This window comes from Bos taurus, chromosome 7 (genome assembly GCF_002263795.3).
Source record: "Bos taurus isolate L1 Dominette 01449 registration number 42190680 breed Hereford chromosome 7, ARS-UCD2.0, whole genome shotgun sequence".
Lineage (NCBI taxonomy): Eukaryota > Metazoa > Chordata > Mammalia > Artiodactyla > Bovidae > Bos > Bos taurus.
Window position 1 is genome coordinate 5,893,762 of NC_037334.1, and position 21,635 is coordinate 5,915,396.

General features: G+C 54.7%; 1 protein-coding gene across 20 annotated transcripts in view; it reads right to left on the minus strand.

Annotated features, from left to right (window-relative positions):
* The window catches only part of MYO9B (myosin IXB), a 107,959-nt gene that overhangs the window by 10,541 nt on the left and 75,783 nt on the right, over positions 1-21,635 (minus strand). For 8 of the 20 annotated variants that reach the window (XM_059888124.1, XM_010806570.4, XM_010806572.4 and 5 more), the window contains exons 12-28: positions 21,417-21,558; positions 20,884-21,088; positions 19,525-19,606; positions 18,178-18,267; positions 16,632-16,745; positions 15,239-15,278; positions 14,074-14,196; positions 12,561-12,641; positions 10,359-10,469; positions 8,353-8,475; positions 7,091-7,240; positions 6,841-7,007; positions 4,892-5,797; positions 3,468-3,540; positions 3,173-3,291; positions 703-836; positions 252-442 (exon numbers count right to left, since the gene is read on the minus strand). In XM_059888124.1, coding sequence (XP_059744107.1) covers positions 252-442; positions 703-836; positions 3,173-3,291; positions 3,468-3,540; positions 4,892-5,797; positions 6,841-7,007; positions 7,091-7,240; positions 8,353-8,475; positions 10,359-10,469; positions 12,561-12,641; positions 14,074-14,196; positions 15,239-15,278; positions 16,632-16,745; positions 18,178-18,267; positions 19,525-19,606; positions 20,884-21,088; positions 21,417-21,558 — 2,851 coding nt within the window. The remainder of the gene's footprint in view (positions 1-251; positions 443-702; positions 837-3,172; positions 3,292-3,467; positions 3,541-4,891; positions 5,798-6,840; positions 7,008-7,090; positions 7,241-8,352; positions 8,476-10,358; positions 10,470-12,560; positions 12,642-14,073; positions 14,197-15,238; positions 15,279-16,631; positions 16,746-18,177; positions 18,268-19,524; positions 19,607-20,883; positions 21,089-21,416; positions 21,559-21,635) is intronic. The other 12 variants (NM_001193096.2, XM_059888129.1, XM_059888125.1 and 9 more) reach the window with 6 other exon arrangements.

Genomic DNA, 21,635 nt, shown 5'->3' on the forward strand with positions numbered 1-21,635 from the left:
GCAGGCTACAAGTCATCTCACGGGAATCCTAGCTGGGTTTTGTAGAAAACCAGCAGATGCTAAACACAGACAGAAGCATGTGATCTCTAGAACCTTCTGTGTGTTGGAACCACGGACCCGGCCTTTCTGTCCCCACACGATAAGGGCTTTGGTGTGAAAACTACCAAGGGGCAGCAGCCCTGGGGGGTCTGGGGCCGCTCTGCGTGGGACCCCTGCCCCCAGTGTTCCTGGCCCAGGGCCCCACCGCCCACCTTGTTGAGCAGGAATTCATCCAGGTACTTGAGCTCATTGGCGTTGGTGATCTTGCGGAACACGGACTCTCGCCACTTCTCCGACACCGTGATTTTACCAATCTTGAGGTTTCGGTTCTTCTTCCCTTTGCCTCCCGGCTCCTTGGGGTGCTTCTCACCTGTGGCATGACGGTGCTGGTGGCTGGAGGGGACTGGAGGGGTGGGGAAGGGGGCAGGAGAGGCTGGTAAGCGTGGTGGGTTTCTGGGGAGGACGCGGTCACCAGCATGGGGAACCAGGGCCCCATGCCCCGCACACTGAGTTCTGTGGCCAGAAAGTGCCTCTGGGGATGGGGACCAGCCTGAAACTGTGTGACCAGGGCTCAGCCCACAGCTGACTCAGGTCCCCGCCTGGGACGATCCTCAGTGGACCCAGGGGCTCTGCTCTCCATCTCTGAATCTGGGAATCACCAACCTTCTAGATTCTTCTTTGTGGTGGCAGCTTCCAGGATGGCTTGCCCAGGTATGGCGCTCTCCGTCTCTTCTCCACCCTCTGGGCTGAATTTCTTATCCTTGTTCTTGTGAAGGAAAAGTCTTTTAAACGTGGATCTATAGGAGAAAATAGGGGGCTCTGCTTAAGTCTCAGGAAATGAAGGCAGATTTGAGGCCAAAGGGTCAACCTGCTGTTAATGAGAAATAGCCCTTTCACTGGTCACCAATGGCAGGGGATCCCATTAAAAATAAAGTTGGCTTGTGTGAACTGACAGGGGAGTCGGGTGGAAGAGTGAGATACCGAGCAGATGTCACAGTGTGACCCCATTTTCACATGTAAAGAAAACTGAGGACTTCCTTGGTAGGCCAGTGGTTAAGAGTCTGCCTTTAAGTTCAGGGGATCTGGGTTCTGTCCCTGGTTGGGGAACCAAGATCCTGCATGCCTCAGGGCAGCTGAGCCCACTCGCCGCAGCTACTGAGCCCTCACGCTCTGCAGCCCTTGAGCCACAACTAGGGAAGGTCATGTGCCACAGCAGAGGAGAGAGAGAGAAAAATCCCGCTCTCTTCCCTCCCCCAAGATATTTTTATAGGCACAAGGTTTCTGTGGGGGGACTCAAAGAATAAACCCAAAATCATATACTGTGGATGCTGGGTGTGTGATGGGGTGAATGATGACCACCCGCCAAAGATTTGTTCATGTGCTAACCCTCAGGGCCTGTGAACATGACCTTATCTGGGAAAAGGGTCTTTACAGATATGACCACATGCTATGGACTGAACGTGTCCTCCTAAATCTGTATACTGAAGCCTAACTCCCAGTGTGATGGTGTTAGGGATGCTGTGATAGTTTGGGAGGTAATTAGGTCACGAGGGTGGCGCCCTCATGAATGGGATTAGTGCCCTTTTAAGAGACTCGAAGAGCTCCCTTGCCACTTCCTCCGTGTGAGGACGCTGTGAGAAGGCCTCTATGAACCAGATACCAAATCTGCTGGCACCTTGACCTTGGACTTCCAGCCTCCAGCTCAGTCTGTGGTGTTTTGTTACAGGGGCCTGCATGGACTAAGGCACTGAACAAAGGATCTTAAGATTCCCAGTCATCCTGGATTACCCATATGGGCTCTAAAGCCAGTGACAAGTTATCTTCATAAGAGACAGAAAGTGACTTCCCGGGTGGCTCAGTGGTAAAGAATCTGCCTTCCAATGCAGGGGACGCAGGTTTGATCCCTGGTTGGGGAACTAAGATCTCACATGCCTCGCGGCAACTAAGCCCAGCACTGCAACTACTGAGCCTGCGCATAGCAACCGAGACCCAGCGCAGCCAGAAAAAAAGAGAAGAAACGGGAGAGGAGAAGAGTGTCACGTGAAGACGGAGGCTGAGACTGGGGGAGGGGGTGCAGCCACAAGCCAAGGAGTGCCTGCAGCCCCCAGAAGCTGGAAGAGGCAAGGAGGGGTCCCTCCTTGAGATTCTTTGGAGGGACACACGGCCCTGCTCACGTCCTGATTTCACACTTCTGGCCTCCAGAAAAATGAGAGAGTATGTTCCTGTTGTTTGAAGCGTCCCTGTTTCCGGTACTTTGTTTTGGCGGTGGGGGTCTCCCCAGAGTGGGGGGCTCTCTTCCCACTGCAGTCCGCTCATTATCCTCAGGCTCGCATTCACTGTTTGATCAAAGCTCCCCAGTCCCAGGGCCCAACGTCTCTGCTCTGTGAACCGCCTACATCTCTGTGGCAGGGACTTTTTGGGGATAAAGCTGTGACTGATTTTGTGATTCAAAGACCTGGAGGGTTCCCTGACATGGGGATGGGGGTGCTGGGAGCTAGTGATGATTCTGTTCATGCGTGCTGACTCGCTTTGGTCGTGTCGGACTCTGCGACCCTATGGACTGGAGCCCACCAGGTTCCTCTGTGCATGGGATTCTCGAGGCAAGAATATTGGAATGGGTTGCCACGCCCCCCTCCACGGGATCTTCCCGACCCAGGGATTGAGCCTGAGTCTCTTATGTCTCCTGCGTTAGCAGGTGGGTTCTTTATCACTGGTGCAACCTGGGAAGCCCGGTAATGACTCCATAAATGGCCAAAGGGACACTGCCTGTGGCCTCAGGGGTGACCCACACTGTCTCCAGGCTTCAGTGGGAATCATTTCACCCCGATGCAGCAACAATCTCCACGTGGGTTTCTCTTCATGGAACTGCCAAGTAAATGCCCCCCAACTGAGCTTCCTGAGTGTAACTGGCTTATGGGAATTCCCTGGCAGTCCAGTGGTGAAGACTCGGCACCTTCACTGCTGAGGGGTCAGAGTCAATCCCTGGTCAGTGCACTAAGAGCCTGCAAACCGAGTGCCCAAAAAAAGCAGCAGCAGCAAGAGCGGGATTGGCTTAGGAGACTAGACTGCTCTGAGACTGAAGGCCCTGGACATGCTGGGTGTACCCAAGCCCACCCCCAAACCCTACACCTACTTAGACTCGGCGGAGCCTGGGGACAGGCTGGCGTCTGTCCCTGAGGCTGCGTCGGCCGACTTCTTTTTCTGGATGGCCAGCTTCTTCGTGCTGGGCTCCCCATCTGTTTCTGCAGAAGGCTGTAGGGGAGTGGGGCTGGGTGAGCAGAGGCAGGCGGCCTCGCTAGAGGGAAAGCAGGGATTCCCCCGGTGCCGTCGTGCCTTCTATCCACCGTTCGCTTCTGGTGGTGCCAGGGCAGCTGAGACAGAAGTGGGCTCGGACCCTCAGGGGTGGGAACCGCCGCCTGAAGCTTTACCTGAGTCTTGGTCTGGGATGGAGACAGGAGGAGCTTGGAGATGTCACTCGTGGAAAAGGAAACGCGCCTCTCCCTGTGAGATCACAGAAATGTGGCTTTTACTGACAAGGGTGAGCAGGAGACATGTGGGGTTGTCAGGACTGGGGGCGGGGTGGTGCTACCGCCATCTGGTGGGTGGAAACCGGGGATGCTGCTCTGTACCTCAAGGGGTTCAGGACGGCCCCCACCACAGAGATGGAGCCGGCCCCAGAGGCCTGTCACCCCGGGGCCAAGAAAGCCTGTCCTAGAGGAAGGTCTGTGTCTTCCTCCGCCTCTTCTTTCCTTTGGAGAAGCCAGCCTCTGCGACAAGGGGCTGGGTCTTGGAGTCACTGATATTTAGCTTACTAGGGGTCCAGGGTCTACAGTTTTTCCAGTAGTCACATGTGGATGTGAAAGTTGGACCATAAAGAAGGCTGAGCACTGAAGAATGGATGCTTTTGAACTATGGTGTTCAAGAAGACTCCTGAGAGTCCCTTGGACTGCAAGGAGATCGAACCAATCAATCTTAAAGGAAATCAACGTTGGATATTCACTGGAAGGACTGATACTGAGGCTCCAATACTTTGGCCACGTGATGTGAAGAGCCAAAGCATTGGAAAAGACCCTGAAGCTGGGAAAGACTAAGGGCAGGAGGAGAAGGGGGTGACAGAGGATGAGATGGTTGGATAGCATCATTGACTCAATGGACATGAGTTTGAGCAAACTGTGGGAGATGGTGAAGGACAGGGAAGCCTGACGAGGTGCAGTCCATGGGGTTGTGAAGAACTGGCCACAACTTAGCCAATGAACGAGGAGAAGAAGGGGCCCACGTGTGTCGGCAGCTGCTCCTGCAACCTGTAGGTGTATGTGCGCAAGCACCCCGCCCTGCTGATGAGGAAGCAGGTCCAGGCAGGCTGCAGAGGGGGACCTCAAGCCGAGGGGCCACCCCCCACAAGGCTGCAGAGGGGGGACCTCAAGCCGAGGGGCCACCCCACACAGGGCTGCAGAGTGGGGACCTCAAGCCGAGGGGCCACCCCCCACAGGGCTGCAGAGGGGGGACCTCAAGCCGAGGGGCCACCCCCCACAAGGCTGCAGAGGGGGGCCTCAAGCTGAGGGGCCACCCCCCACAAGGCTGCAGAGGGGGGAACCTCAAGCCGAGGGGCCACGCCCCCACCAGGCTGCAGGCTTTGTGTGTGAGTAGGGATCATTTGGGCAGGGCCTTTGTCTTTCCCAACCTTTCCTCCAGTTCCCTGCTTCTCTGGGGCTGCTGCCCGACTGCTGTCGGCTCTCGGGGCCTGAACCACACGTGTTTCTGAGATGCATGATGTTGTGCACGGCTGTGCAGCCACCCCCCACTTCCCCGGCATCCCCAGCCCTCGCTCGGACAAAGGAGGGTGCAGGCTTACTCTGTGGGCGTGAGGGTGGCCCCCACGGCCCGGTGCCGCTCACTGAGGTCCAGGGACTGACTCAGCATGGTGTTGCTGCCCGTGGTCATCAGCTTTTTGCCCCGCCACAGCTCTACGGCGTTGGCCAGCCGCTCAGTGTCAGGATCCCGGTACCGCTGAATCTGTGTGGAGCCTCCAGGACTGTCAGGCCTCTCCTGGGCCCTGGGGCCGATCCCCGGCTTGCTCTTGTCCTTGGGGGTCTCCGGGGTGGCACTAGGACCCAGCACGGTGACCCTGCTGTCCAGGGCCAGGCTGGTGGGTCGTTCCTCGTGGCTGGGCCTGGGGCTCCCAGCCTGGGCTTCTCCCGAGTCCAGGCTGCTCGGCGCGGCCTGTGGGGGCACCTGAGGCTGCTTCTTGGGGGCCGCCATCTCCATCTCAGTCCTGACATCCGAAGGGCTTTCATCTTCCCTGACCTCCTTTCTGTCTTCCGGGAGGCTCTCCTCTGACCCTGGGACAGCCTTTCCAGAAAGTTCTCTGAGGGTGTGCTCATCCTTGCAGGACTGGATGTGCTTGTTCTGGAGCTTCACGTGCTCCAGCCCCCGCTGTCGCCGTGACTCACGCTTCTCTCGGCTGCGGGGCACTTTCTCGCGACCTTCAGCTGCGTGTTTCTGGGTTGGGGGCGCCTTCTCCACGCTCGGGACCTCCTTCTCAGGTTGGCAGCTCTCGGCTGGGAGAGCCCCATCGCTGAGCCACACCTCGGGCTCCAGGTCCAAAGGCTCGCCCTCCGTGGAGGGTTCTAGGCCCTGCTCGGGTTCTGGCCCAGCTGCCTGGGCCAGTCCGGCCTCGACGGTTTCCTTCTTCGCGGCTTGCTCGGCTTCCCTCTCCTTCTCTTCAGCTTTCTGCTTCTCCTCCACCATCCGGCTGAAGCTGGTGGGGTGGGGGAGGAAAGGAGGTGGGTTTAGGAGCAAGTCCACCCAGGGCATTGGGGAACCCTGTTCCACCTGCAGGTACAGGGTTGGGGGGGGCCAGGCTCCCCCTCTGCCAAGGGGTGTGACCCTGGCCCCTAGAGATGCTTCTGGAAAGGTGGACCCATCCTCAGCCAGGAAAGGGGGGAGCCAGGGAATAGCCTCATGTTGTCATGGGCACTGCTGCCTAATGGAAGACCTGGGGGCGGGCACAGGAAGGGCTGGCGAGGCGTCCAGCACCCCTGTACTCAGGTCTGCTCAGCCCACTTGGTAGTGAGCGAGACCGAGCTGGTGTACTGTCTACTGACACTTTCTTCAGTGAAAAAAGTGAAAAGTGCTGGTTGCTCAGTTGGGTCCGACTCTATGAACTGTACCCCATGGACTGTAGCCCGCCAGGCTCCTCTGTCCATGGGATTCTCCAGGCAAGAATACTGGAGTGGGTAGTCATTTCTTTCTCCAGGGTATCTTCCTGACCCAGGGATTGAACCTGGGTCTCCTGCATTGCAGGCGAATTCTTTACCATCTGAGCCATCAGGGTCAGGGGGACCTTTATGAGGTTTGTTGCAGAAGGGATCTGTTCAGAACTCCCTGAATTCCTCTGGGGTCCCTGGCCTGGTGGACTCCCTGTGAGTGGGGACAAGGGGGCCCCCCTGAGGGTTGGTCCCGGTGGCCTGAACCCTCTGAGTCCAGGTGTTCTGCTCAGTGGCTGGGGGTGGGCAGGTGCAGTAGGCGGGTGGGGGGGTCCTCTGGCAGAGACTGAGTGCTACCAATGGTGACCTGGGGTTGCCATAGGTGCCACCTACCAGCCCTGGAGTGTCTCTCTAGGGCCCAGTGTGCCCAGACCGGCTAGACGCCTGCCAGCCCCTCCTCAGCCTCCCTGCATCCAGACAGGGACATCCTGACAGCTCTACCGGCCAGGTGATATCTCAGGTAGCACTTGAGTGTTGAGTGGGTGGAATGTTCTGGGGGGTTGGGTGGGGGGGTGCTTGGTCCCATTCTGCTCACCTCTTGCGCTGCAGGTGCCCCCGACAGAGGCTCTGGAGGCGGATGATGCTCTGTCTCTGGCGCTGGTAGGCTGCCCGCTGCCGGTAGCCCCTCCACGCGGCCTGGAGGAACACGGCCGCCTGCGTCCTCTCCAGTGCCCGGCGGACGCAGTAGGACCGCCAGCAGGCCTGAGGGTGGAGGGGGCGTTCAGGGGCTGGGTGTGCGTGGCCCCGGCTAGCCTTGCCACCCGCCCCGTGGGCCCCCTTAGCACCTGGATCGTGATGGCTGCCTGCCGCATCTGCAGGAAGTGCCTGCGCTCCAGCACCATCCGGAACCAGCTCTGTAGCATCAGGATCTTCCGCACGACCTCCTGGTGCAGTGTCTCCTGCAGGGCCTGCCGCTCGGTCTCCTTCAGGAAGACCTGGGGTGGGCACAGGAAGCGTCGGCGAGGCGTCCAGCACCCCTGGACTCAGGTCTGCTCAGCCCACTTGGTAGTGAGCGAGACCGAGCTGGTGTACTGACTACTGACCTGAGCAAGACGGGTTTTTTTTTTTAAAAAAAAAAATACATGTTGAGATAGAATTCCCATAACATAAAATGAACTGTTTAAAGTGAATAATTTGGTGGCATTTGGTACTTTCATGATATTGTGCAGCTGTCACCTCTATCCAGCTATGAAACATGTCATCACTCCCAAGGGAAACTCCGCATCCATTAGTAGTCACTTCCTAATCCCCATCCCTCAGCCCCTGGCAACCCCTAATCTGCTTTGTCTTATTTTTAGAATTTTTTGGGGGTCACATCACACAGCATGTTGAATCTTAGCTCCCGAACCAGGATTGAACCTGCATCCCTTGCATTGGAAGTGCAGAGTCTTAACCACTGGAGCACCAGGGAAGCCCCCGCTTTCCGTTTTTATTGATTTACCTGTTCTGGACGTTTCATATAAACTGGATCATACACTACAGGGCCTTTCGTGCCTGGCTTCTTCCACTCAGAGTTAACAGTTTCAAGGCTCACCACGCAAGTGTGTATCGGAGCTGAATAAGATTCTGCTACGTGAAAGGCCCACGTTTTATTCATTCATCATCTGCTCATGGACACAGGGCTTGCCCTTTGGCAATTCTGACTAGAACTGTGCCGCTATGAATGTACACGCACTAGGATTTGTTTGCACGTGTTTTCAGTTCTTTTGGGTTCATACCTAGGAGAGGAACTGCTGGGTCATCCGGTAACTCTACATGATTGACTTGCTGGGGTGCTGTGAGACATCACAGAGTTACTGACCAGTCCCTTGAACACCCTGTGCTACGGTGCGATGGTTCCTAGCCTACAAATGAGACACTGATGCCTGAGCCCCACACCTTAGGCCTGTCCCTCTGCCTTCCAGGAAGAAATAACGAGCTGCTCCCAAAGAAATGTACTTCCTCAGCAGAGCCCTTATTTTCCAGGGAGTGGCGTGGGCTGTGCGAGGACCCCGTGTGGAGTGGAAGGTATGGGTACAAGGGTCCTCTGAGGGCTGCGATTGCTGACCTTGGTCTTGCCGATCTGGTAGCTCCTCTTGTCTATGTCCATCTTCTCCAGCAGGGCAGAGATGACCTCCCTGCAGGGCTGGGCATTCTTCGGGAGAAGCACCTGGAACTGCTCTGTGAAATCCTGGGTGATTTTGGGTAAGAAAGGAGAATCTACGTGAGGGTTTCTGCCACCAGAAAGAACAGGGCTCTAGCCACTCCCCGGTCAAGTCGTTTCCAAAGCCAGAACTTGGATTGATGTGAATAGTGTTGACAAAACTGAGATCTGGGACTTTGTGAAATAGTCTGAAGCTTAAGAAAGGCTGTCGCAGACACAGAGCACTGGATCTTTCAGTCAGTGGGAGAGTGGTCATCATCACGAGGACCTGCTGGTTGCTGGCGTTGTCGGGGGAGAGCCAGAAGATGAAGTTGACTCTGGGGGGCTCACAGTCTGTGATTCATTAGACAGCTGAACCATAGCTGGAGGTATGCCTTTTTTTCACTGCATGGCATGTGGGATCTAAGTTTCCCGACCAGGGACTGAATCTGCATTCCCTGCAGTAAAAGAGCAGCATCCTAACTACTGGACCACAAGGAAAATTCCCAAGGTATGCCCCCTGACCTTTTTTTGGCCATGCTGCGCAGCATGTGAGATGCTATGTCCCCAGTCAGGGATCAAACCTGTGCCCCCTGCATTGGGAGCATGGAGTCTTAACCACTGGACCATCAGAGAAGTCCTGGTATGCCCTTTCTAAGTAAACAGTTGTGCTGAATTTTTAATAGCCAATCATGAGTGAAACACATCAGCATTTTCTCCCTTTTGGGCAATTTGCCTTTCCTGTTTATGCTGATCAGAAAGATGATATTCCCATTTCTGTGGATGAGAAGAGGCAGGCATGCCACAATGAAGCCATGTACCTGAGGCCATGCAGGTTAACCTGGAATGGGGACCAGGGCTTTCCATATCTAGGTTCAGGCCCAATGCTCACTCAAGCACTGCACAGCTGCTGCCAGCTCCCCGTATACGCCAAGGGTTCTCCACCTGGGCCATGCTAACCCCTGGGGATGTTTGGTGTTAAATGGAGACATCTTGGGTTGTTAGAACTCAGGGGAATAGTGTTCCTGGCATCTTGTGGGTGGAGGCCAGGGATGCTATTCAATACACAATGGTGCACAGGGTGGCCCTCACCACAGAGCATGACCCAGCCCCAACCGTCAATGGTGACATAGATGAAAATCTGTTGAAATTTCGTCTTCACCAGTTTGGTGTTACTAGTGATTCTCTAGTTTCTAGAAAGCCCAGGGACCCTGAAGTCATTTCTTTGGGTCTCAGTTTCCATATTGGGAAAACTGGAACCAGGGCCCCCTTGCAGCTGGTTGGCAGAATAAAAAAGCTGGGTATAAAAGTGTCTATTACAAGCATAGAGACAAGTCAATATCTTGTAATAACCTGTAATGGAAAATAATCTGAAAAATAATATATATGTGTATGTATAACTGAATCACCTTGCTGGATACCTGAAACACTGTAAATCAACTATACTTCAATAAAATATATATGTTAAAAAAAAATAAAGATTGGAGAAAGAAAAAAAAAGTGCCTATTACAGAAAATGCTCAATAAAGGGCCAAGTTACACAGGGATCTGCTTGTGTGATTCTCTCTTCCCTGTCTGGTTTAACAAGCCTCCTGTGAGGAACTAGGCCCACCCCCCCTACTATGAGAAAGAACGATCTGGTACAAATACCAATAGCTATTGTTGTCAGTTGCTTAGTCGTGTCCGACTTTTTTGCAGACCCCCATGGACTTCAGCCCGCCAGGCTCATCTGTCCATGAGATTTCCCAGGCAAGAATACTGGAGTCGATTGCCATTTCCTTCTCCTGGGGATCTTCCTTACTCGTGGATCAGTATCAGGGTGGAGAAACCCTGATGGAAAGTAACCTGCCAGGCTCAGGCTACGGAGAAGTGCTCTCTCTGGAGGTGGCCAGTGTCCCCGATAGCCATACGCATGCGTGAGTGTGTCCTACCTGGAATGAGTACTTGGCACTGTAGCCTGACCTCCGAATCCGCACAGTCTCCAGCATGCCTGTGTAGCGCAGCTGCTGCAGCACCAGCTCATCATCGAAACACAGCTCTTTCTGAAACGGGATCGAGCGATCAGGGAAGACGTATGCAGGTGGCTGGGGACAGGCAGCCCTGGGAGGAAGTGCTGATTCCCAAGTGACTGCCATCCCTCTGGACTACAGGTACGGATGCAGTCAGCGCACACCCATGGGCTGGGGCTGGTCTGGGAATTGTCCCCAGCCTGGCAGCTGCGGGCACCTGGTTTTTTTCTTTGCCCCAGTCATGCTTTTTGAAATAAAGAGGTGGGGCTGCTCAGCAGTGATACCTGAGGCATTCATCTCTTCTAGGAAACATGGCATCTGATCTGCTCTATTCCTTGCTGTCCAGGAGACAGATAATACTTCTCACTGCCCAACTTAAGATAACTTGGTGCAAAGATTTATTTCCTAAAGGCCCCTTCCCAAACCTATGTTGAACTCATACCCTGTGCCAGGGATTAGAACGAGTACTGGGGATCTAGCAGAAAGAACACATGGCTGGGCCGTGGGAGGTGTTACAGGAGAGGGGACCCTAGACCACGCCTTGAGAGCTGAGAAGAGGACAGGTAGGGGAGGAGGGCAGGAGGCAGCTAGGTGAAAACCCAGAGGAGAAAGGGGAGCCCAAGCCATGGACAGCAGGGAGGTGCTTGCTGCTGGAGGGCTGGGGGTGAGAGGGAGGAGAGGCTGAAACGAGGTGGGTTCAGTGAGCTTCCAGCCCAGAGCTCAGGGGCCTGGACTCCATGCTGGTGCATATTATTTAAGTGGAGGGAGGGAAGAGAAGGGCATGAGGCGAGGGATGTCATGACAGGGTAGGAGGTGCTTCTGTATTTGGTGGGCTCTCCAAGACTGGAGAGAATGCTACTCAGTACACTACAGAGCACAGAACAGATGCTCAACAGCAAGGAATAGGCCGTGAGCATGGGTCCTGCCCAGAGCAGGAGTTGGTGGAGTGTCTTCTGAGTAGTCCAACATTGAGGCAAAATCCAAACAGGTGGGGCAAGTGGGCCTGATTCTGCAGCTGGTGGGAGGTGGGGGTGGGGACAGAAACTTCTGAGATGCCGTCGCTGGGGGACCAGGAATGGGGTGGGGGAGGAGACAGCCTGAGTCCAGGTCCTCGCCTGGTGATGGTGAAGCCTTGGCACCTGGCAGGGCCAAGCTGGGCTTTGGAGGTTAGCGGAACATCCCAGGAGCAAGGAAGAGGAACAGAAACAGAAGAGCAGAGACAGAGAGTGTGGGTGAACAGTCACCAGGATGTCCTTGCTCAGAGATCCACTCATGCCTGGAAGAGAGCCCAGGTCCTGAATGGCTCCAGCAAAGTTCTCGAGGGCACAGAATCACCAGTGGACCTCCGGGGTGAAGAAAGCCTGGCAGCAGGGGCTGAACTGGCTGCTGGTGCCCCGCTCTGGTGCTCAGTCCTCCCAGGAAGTTCAGGATGAGCAACAGGCTCTGGGCTCCTGTTTTCTGACCTCAACCTCTCCCATCTGGCACATTTTCTGCGCTGACTGCTTTGGGGATATAGTTGAAGAGCACCCTGACCTGTCTGTCCTCGAGCCAACTTTCTCTGGAGCCCCTCCATGTTCCAGTGCATGTATGTGTACTCAGTTGCTTCAGTCGTGTCTGACTCTTTGCAACCCCATGGACTGTAGCCCGCCAGGCTCCTCTGTCCATGGAATTCTCCAGGCTAGAATACTGGAGTGGGTTGCCGTGCCTTCCTCCATGGGAATCTTCCTGATCCAGGGATCGAACCTGCGTCTCTTGCATTGCAGGTGGATTCTCTTACTGCTGAGCCACTGGGGAATCCCCCACGTTCCAGAGACTGTCTCTATTCCTGGCTGGTCACTACATGGCCCTGGCTGTCTCCTTCTGATCCCTGTCACCCCCTGCTAGCTAGAGCACACTTTTAAAATACATGTCCAACGAGGCCAGGAACCCTGGCTGGTAGCAGAACCAGCTTCCTCCAGTCTTCGGAACCTGTGTGGACACTTGCTTCCTCCAGGTGGATACTCTCCTGACCAACCCTCCTGACTCCCAGCACTCCCCCACCCCTAGACACACAGTAACACTCCCTGCCAGTCTCCAGACCTGGGCTTGGCTTTCGCCTCCCTGGAGATGGGGGGGACCCCTTACCTTCTCGGCGTTGGAGCGGATGCAGCGGATGAAGAAGGGCTCTGCCTTCCCTAGTGTCTCCAGGAGCTTATTCAGGGAAGTCTGAGGGGAGAGAGAGGGGAAGGTGTTGGGCTGGGACCCCCTCGGGGGCACATCCCTCAAAGGAAGGCGATCCAGGTCACCTTCCTGAATCAACGGGGGTGCATCTGTGCTGACAGGGAACAGGGGAAGTTTCAGCAGGAGGCTGTGCTAACGCAGAGGGCCCCCAAGGGAGCTGTGGGTCCCCAGGGCTGAGGGCCGCCATGTTTCTGTCTCAGGTGAAAGGGGCGGGGAAGGTGGTGGGATCAGATTAACTCTTTTAGGGATTTAAATCACATGTCAAAGGAGGCCAAGAACCCTGGTTAGTAACAGAACCCGTCTCCTCCTGCCCCCACGGACATGTCAGCACCAGCTGGCGGCCACCCTCTTATCAGAGGTTGAGCTCTGCAGGGCCTCACTTCCAAGTGCCTAAATTCTAAGAATCCCAAACTGTTCCTTTTGTTCCTTCAGCCTTAGAGGTACAAGCTCCTGCCCACGGTTACTATCTCAATGGTCTCTCTCTGTTCCCCTTCTACCTTTTCAGTCCTCTAGTACCTGTTTAACCAGTTCCATATGTTAAATTCTCTGATTAAAAAAAAAAAAAGTCAGCCACAGAAGGGATCATGGTTGCAGTGATTTTGGTCTCTGGCCTGCTATTTCCAACAGGGCATTGTGGGAGTTTCTAAATGATGTAATTATATATATATACATAAATAAAAGCTGAAGTGGAAACAAAAAACTTAGATTGTGCAGAATGCGAAGGAACAGAAAAGTTAATGGTGAGAGTCTGCGGCCATCTGTTGTTTAGCTGCTAACTCATGTCCGACTCATGCAACCCCATTGACTGTAGCCCACTGGGCTCCTCTGTCCATGGAATTTTCCAGGCAAGAATACTGGAGTGGGTTGCCATTTCCTCCTCCAGGGGATCTTCCTGACTCAGGGATTGAACCTGCATCTGTTGCATTGGCAGGTGGATTCTTTACCACTGAGCCACTAGGGAAGCCCTCACTGGCCATTGGTCCCCATTGAAAGAAAGAAAAAAGTGTCCCTGAGCTTCCTGGCAACCAGGGAAAACAGGGAAATGTGATCTAAGGACACAGTTCAGTGTTCACATTAACTCACACGCTGACTCATGACTCTTTTAAGATGGTGCTTCTCCACCGAGGGTGACTGTGTTCCCCCAGGGAGCCTTGGCACTATCTGGAGACGTTTTGGTAGTCATGTCTGGACAATGCTACCGGCATCTGGTGGGTGGAGGCCAGCAACGCTGCTCAGCGGCCCACAGCACACTGGATGGCCCTCACCATGGAGAATGACCTAACCCCAAATGGCAAACGGTGCTGCGGTCAGAACGCTGGGGATAATGAGAAGCTCCCTGTGCTGGGTTAGTTTTGGCCCACCCATGTGAGTGCCAGGCAGAGCTCAGCAACCCCTTCCACCCCCCCGGGCCACCCACCTGGAACTGGGCACTGATGCTGGGCGGCTTCTTCTTCTTGTGAAGGTGTAGCAGGGACTTGGTGGTACGGTCATGCAGGGTCATACTGATAATCAGCTTCAGGGATTTGGAGTCCAGCAGGTTCTAGGACAGAATCGCAGGGTCTGGCCTGCCCTCCCAAAGCCCCAGAGGGCACTGGGAGGCATCTTGTGCTGCCCCAGAGCCAGGATAATGCCCCCCTGGGGTGGCAGCTCTTAGGCTCAGTCTGGGGGCTGTGCTGTCAGAGACGGGGTTGGGGCAGGAGGGCCTGGCGGGCAGCGGTGGTGACCTGACCGGGGGCTGAGCCTGAGCTGCGACCTGTGGATGGTGCCACCTCCTAGAGGGCTGATTACGTTCACCTGTGGCCTGAGTGCCCAGAAACCAAGAGCTACAAGTGCTGGCTTCCCTCCAAGCACCCATGTTGCTGTGAGTGCTCATCCGGCCAGTCCTCCTGTGGGCCAGCCCTCACTGTCGATACGAGCTGGGGGCACCAGTGCTGTCCCACCTGTTGGCCAGACCGAGTGGACCAAGCGGTCGCTCGCTCTAATTTCAGAATCCCTCAGCACGCTGTACGTGCAGACTAGACAGGGCGCTTGGGTGTACCTGACCCAAGGCTGGCTGCTGGGGTCTAGGCTGCCAGCGATGCACAGCTGCCCCCTTCCCAACATGACCACCCTGGCTGACAGGCCTTGTCTCCCTGGATGCCCAGGAGGTGACAAAGCCCGTCCCACCCTCTTGGAGTTGGCTTGCAGCTAACGACACCCAATGTGGGGATATGACAGGAGGGTCCCATCGCCTCTTGGTGAGATAAGCTCTGCGATACGACTGCCACTCCTGGGTTCCCCGGGATCTGGCTGAGCCCCCTTCCTGCCCTCCCCCACCTCAGGTTTCTCCTGGGAGTTCCCTGCTGTACACCACTTGTGCAGAGACCACATCACAGGCCTGCTTCTAGAAAACCCAAACAAAGACCCCTCTGTGTCATTTCAACAGGAGATAGTTTTTCAGAAGGGAAAGGGGAGAGGGAAGGAAAGAGAAGGAATTAGAGAAGCTCGAGAAGGTAAAAGCCCCCGCCCCAACCCACTTTCTAGAATCAAGACGCGAGTCAGCTGCTCGCGAGGCGGTGCTGGGTGGTGCTGTGTGTGTTTACCTTTGGAATGATCTGCTTTTGTTTGATACCTTTACTTTTCCTGTCAAAATATTAAAAATGGTTTTGTGAACAGAAGGAACACAGTGTCTGGCTCTGGGTTAGTTCAGCAAGCCACGCCTTGCGGGTTAGATGGAGCGAGAACAGAGAGAGCGACAGAGTCCGGAGGCACAAGTGCAACGAGGCCACCGCCTCGCCAGGGACTGTGCATACCTGCCTCGCCGGGCCAGCGGCTGCCTCCGCGGTGGCAGGGGCCCCTGGGTGTCGGGGGGAGCTGGTGGATCTCACAGAATGACAGTGAGAGGTCCCAAAGGGGCTTCGAGGGACCCCATGCAGCTCTGAGCCTACCAGGTGTCCCAGCTCTATTTGCTAGACGTTGGGAACCATCAAAGCGGTCTGAAGACCCTTCTGGAGCCCTTGCCCTGGTGGCCAGGTCAGGGGTCTGTCTCTCGAAGAACTGAGACAGGGCCTGTGTGTATGGGTGCCTTATGGACGTGAACTGGCAGAAGGCTAAAAAATGAAAGCTGATCTTTTCGGCCGAGGGAGGGGGGGAGCCCACACATCCTTAGACACTTTATGGAATCTTGCAGACAAGCAAAGATTTTTTTAAAAATTGCAGCCTGGGCAGTTGCTAAGACCCGCTGAGGAAATGGCTCCCTGCGGATCTGCCAGAGGCTTGGCTCCGAGGCTCTTTGTGTCGTTTCACGTTTGTCCCTGTGGGTGGAACGAGGCATCATAAAAATGACTTTGCAAACAGGCATCACTGCAGGCACAAGCTTTGTTCTCGGGGGCCTGAGCCCTGAGCAGCTGGTGCCCACTGGTTGAGGCGGCTGCCTGCTGGGTAGGAGGGTATGAAAACTGTCACCCCTGCTTTGCAGACAGAGGGTGAATGCTCACAGCACTCAGGTCAAACAGTGATTGGGGGGGTCCAAATCTCATCTGTGTGGCTTCCGGCCCTTTCTACCACATCACACCCACAAAGCAGGGTCATGGGATGCGCAGAGGTCCTCAGGATTGCACACCCTGACTCTGAGGCTTCTTTATAAGCTCATAGTGACAAAGGCCGGGGCGGGAGGAAGCAAGCCTTGCTCGGCAGGTTTGGGGGCAGAAAATCAGCTGCTCCGTGGCAGGAGCGTTGCTGGGAAGCTGTGCTGGACACTGGGGGGCTGGCGAGGGTTTGGGTCAGGGTGCAGACACTAGGGCGGGAGTATGCTGAGGGCCACTTAGCAACGGCGGCGTGAGGACAGGACCACAAGACAGCGGCACGGGCAGCGGCTCATTCAGTGTCATGGGAAGCCCCTGTGGGCGGGGGTGGGGTGGGGTGGGGTCTGGGGCGGGAGGCGCTCGTTGCACTTGTGGGGGAGAGGGGGTGCCCACAACCTTGGGGGGGACTCACAGGATGAAGGTGCGGGGTTTCTGGAGCCGATTGAGGGACTGAAGAAGCTTACGGGGGTCGTCACCCTGCCAGGGCAATCCTTTGATACTCCGGATGATTTGGTCATGCAAATCGCTGGGGGGGAGGGGGTGCAGTGACAGAGAGAAGACAGAGTTAGAGCAGTGGGCCCGCCACCTCAGGGTCCCTGGCACGGTCGGGACCGTCTCCAGGCCACTGGAGCCAAAACATGCAACCTGGGGAAGGTCTGAAGGCTGCTGCCACTCCCTCCTGCATGGAGAAGTCAGGGTTCGGCCACCCCAAGGAGGCTCCGCCCTCCTCCGGTGGTGGGGGAGGGGCTGGGGACACGCGGGGCTGAACAGAATTTGCAACATGGCATCTCGGATCACTGGAAAAGGCCTCGTGTTTAAGAGCCTGTTGGGTCTATAAAAAGCACCCAGGGGCCACCGAAAACAGGAGACCCAGGAGGGTTCTGTGGGAAGCAGCAGGTGGGTTTCTCATGACGGTTCTGTGGCTACATGTCTGCCTCCTTGTCGGCTTCAAGAAATGTCTTGGGAGGAATGAAGTGGAACTCACACAGGTGTTATAACTGGGGTGATGCTTGGCTATTCCGACTGGGGTCGGGGCTTGACTGGCATCTGGAGGTGGAGGCCAGGGAGGCTGCCCCACTCCTTGCAGCACCCAGGACGGCCCCACCACAGCGTGGCCTGGCAGAGGCCCAAGGGAGAAGCTCTAGCTGAAGATATTTACCCCCAGAATTCAATCTTATTAACTGTGTTCTGTTCAGTCACTGTGGGTTTAGGGCTGAGTGGACGTTTTAGGTGTGAGAATGACAATGCCTTAGGGACAAAAATCGAATGCTCTGAAAATGGGACATTCGCGAACAATGTCTTGACACAAATGTCTAGGGCAGAATGTCTAGAAATGAGGGAGCGATGACTGCAGGATGATCTGGGAGTCTGTCTCTCTTTTTAAAAAAATTTCCTTATTCCAAGGGACTTCCCTGGTGGTCCAGGGACTAAGACTCCATGCTCCCAATGCAAGGGGTCCAGATTTGATCCCTGGTCAAGGAACTAGATCCCACATGTTTCAACTAAGAACTGGTATAGTTAAGTAAATAAAAAGATTAAAATAATACTTCTTCATTGCAGTTACTTGAATACATGTTTAAGCTCTGAGCAGTTGACCTGGGAAGACCCCGATCGGCAGCCCCTTGCCTGTGTGCCATGCACCATGCCCAGGGCCGGATGGCCGCACTCACCTCTGCTCCTTCACCCTCCAGGGAGGCACCAAGCAAAGACAACAGAGGGGCTGCATGTCACCTCTGCACCCTGAGCGGCCAGTGCAGCGCCCGCTCCCTACGATGATGATGAAGCCCCTGGCTTCAGCCCACACCCCCCGATCAGGCCAAATCTGGCGAGAGCGCCCCTGGCTTGCTGATCCCCTCTCTTCTGGCTCTGAACACTGTGCTTGCTGAGCGCCTTGGGATGATGGCTTCTCAGGGCGTGCCTCCCTGGTCTCGGGTTCCAAGGCCCTTGCTTCTACTTACTTCTTGCTTTCATAGAAAGCAATGATGTCTTCAAAAGCGTTAATATCGAACTCCTCAGAGCCGTCAAATGAGAAATCTAGCATTGAGCAGCTGAAAGGGAGAATCTGTATAAACTAAATGTGCTTTTGCGGGTGGGACCTATAGCCCCAGGGCTAGGCCTTGGGGAGACCGAGTGGGTCAGGGGCCACTCTGAAATACGGGGCAGTGTTTTTCTTTTTCTCTCTTGCCTTCTTTGGGGTGAAAAAGCTGTTTTAAAAGCGCATCTTAAAAAAAACAAAACAAAACAATGCATCTTTTTATCAAGAGGGAGGGGACACAGGTATACCTATGGCTGATTCGTGTTGATGTTTGGCAGAAACCAACACAATACTGTAAAGCAATTATCCTTCAATTAGAAGAAAAAAAATCAGAATGTATCTTTTTAAAAGGAGAAAAACGGCACACTGCCTTCAGACAAATGGCACAGGATCACTTACCTAGGAGCTATCTCTAACTCTACTCATAAGCTTTCATGAACCTCTTGAGGGGGGTTTTCTTACAAAGTGCTCAAAAAACAAAATGACTTTTTCATGTTTCAAAATTTAGGGGCTTGCTCCTTGGGAATTTTGCTGAGTCTTAAGAAAGAGCCTGGGGACTTTGCTGCCTCAGGGCCTTCGCAGCAGCTGTCCCGCAGGTCAGCACACACTGCTTGCCTTGTCTGGTCCAACTAGTCCCTTCTCAGTGTAGTCTGCCTGGCTTGGCTCTCACAAGCTGCCTGAAGGGTCCCTCCCCTGGCTTTGTCATGGCCTCAGATGGCTATAGAGCATGACCTTTTATACCCTGCCTTCCTAGAAGCACAAGCCTGCTCACTTTTACACTCAGTACCAACTGGGGTATCTGGAGGAACCCTGACCATCAGTAGGTGGCCATAGAACACCTCTGTGTCATCTTAGAGGCAACAACGCATCTGTGTTTCTGACTGAGAGTAAAGTAACTTAGCAGACTGGTGTTTGGGACATCCTGGTCAGGCTAAGGGAGGAAGTGCTCTTAAATCAAGCTTGCTGCTCTGCGAGACCAGCAGCCTTTTGGTCCCGCCCGCCAACGGTCACAACCGGCCCTGAAAAGGATCCTTTGTAAACTAAGCCGCCCACATCCCCCCAAACAGATGATGCACAAGGTTGGCCTCTCTGTGTGCAGAAATGCGGCCACCAGATGCCGCTGCGTCTGGGTGTTTCTGATTCAAGCGGTTGCCGGGTTCCTTATTCAGGTCAACCCTGACCTGGGTTCAGGGTGTCGGGTTTCTGGCGCCATTTTAAACAACGCCGCTGCCTACAGGCTCCAGCTGGGACAAATCAAGATCTCGCTCACCGGTACAGTTTTTCTGACGGGGTGCTGGCTCCTCTCTGTAGTTCTCCCAGGTGACCTTGGGCACCAGAGCTGTCCAGACCTGCTGGGGAGACAGAGCACATGAAGTTTTGAGGTGAGGGCTGCTTGGAGCTGAAGGGCTTCTTAACTTCAACCCGATTTAAAAAAAAAGGAGGGGGTAGGGGGGCTGACACTCAAATTTGGGCACAGCGGGGAACCATGAAATGTTCCATTTCCTCCCCAAACAGCACCATCTATTTCCTAAAACAGATGCCCCAGGACTTTTGCACATGCTGCCCGCCCCCACGGCCAGCCACCCTGCCCACCCTGTCTGGCCCAAATGGTACTGTCTCAATGTAGTGGCTTTAACCTTTCAATCCTCCTTTAACCAACACCCCAGCCTTCCTAAAATGGAACCCTGGGGCTGGCATCTGGAGCTGAGTGATCCTGGGAGTCGCTCAGCCCTTCTGGGTGTCAGGTTGTTCTCACAGAAAAACAGGAACACACCTTCTTGCTGTGTGAGGATGGGCAGGTTAAATTATATATCCCGCTACAAATCTTCTGTTTTGCAAGATCAAAAGCTTGGGAGCTAATTTACGATAGCCAAGACATGAAAGCAACCTAAATATCTATCAACAGATGGATGGATAGGGGAGACATGGTATAACTATACAATGAAATATGACTCAGCCATAAAAAAGAATCCAACAATGCTGTTTGCAGCTACATGGGTGGACCTAAAGATGATCGTCCAAACGCAGTGCCGTCAAATAAAGACAAATTTTATATGGGTATCACTTACATGTGGCATCAGAAAAAATACCACAGATGAATTTATATACTAAATAGACTCACAGACATAGAAAACAAACCTATGGTTACTGAAGGGAAAGGATGGGGAGAGGGATAAATTAGGAGTTTGGGATTAGCAGATACAAACTCTTACATATGAAATAAACCACAAAGCCCTCCTATATAGCAGTGGGAACTACAGTCAATATCTTGTAATAAACTATTGTGTGCCAAGTTGCTTCAGTGTGGCTGACTCTCTGTGACCCCATGGACTGTAGGCTGCCAGGCTCCCCTGTCCATGGGATTCTCCAGGCAAGAATACTGGAGTGGGTTGCCACGCCCTCCTCCGGGGGACCTACCCGACCCAGGGGCTGAACCCATATCTCTTACATCTCCTGTACTGGCAGGCAGGTTCTTTATCACTAGTGCGAAAGAAAAAAGAAAGTTTGGGGAACAAGACAGACGTGCTGGTTGCACAACCTCAGGAATGTGCTAAATGTGATGAAACCTTATACTGCGCAATGGACTCTGAGCACCCCCTTCTCGACAGTGACACAGGGAGCCTCCTACCTGCAGCCTTCTCAGCTCTCTCGGCCCTCAGGCGCCCAGCCTCCCGGAGCACGGCCATGGCCTGGATGGCGGCCCGGAGCACAGCCCAGCGGAACACGGCCACGGGGTCCATGCCGATGAGCTCCCGCACATAGGAGCTGTCACTGCCCCGCAGGAGGGCCACGATGTCTGGCCGCATGTAGTCCATGTTCTTCTCTCGGAAGTCCTGGTATGGGGAGGATGGTAAGAAGGGTGGTGGGTGGTCCCTTGATAGTGTTGGCTGAGGCCCTGGGGTCAGCTCAGGAAAGGCTGGGTGGGGAGCGGGACCCATTTCCACAACAGAGAGGGGGTTCCTGCCCATGGGGCCCTCGAAAGCAGAGCCAGGGGTTTGACACTGGGTCTGAGCGCCCTGGAACCTCGCCAAGCAAAAGCAATAAAGAGGGGGCATAGAGCAAGCATCTGAAGGAAAGGATCTCCAGGGTACCCAGGGGTCCCATTCCCATCCCCTGAGCGGAGCACAACTTGATTGACAGTGGAGACAGATGGCTACGTACCTTGATCTGATATTTCACCTTCCCTGCAAAGTGCTGGATGATGAAGGCCGGCTCCATGACGGGGGTGCCGAGGAAGTATCTGTTGTCCTCGTGCTGCTGTTTGAACTTGGCCAGCAGAGTCTGGCTTGTGGCGTGCGGAAAGCTGGGAAGAGCACGGGAGACCTTTAACTGCAGGAACTGCAGCCGGTCACCTGCTCTGTATTGGCAGGTTGCAGGCCT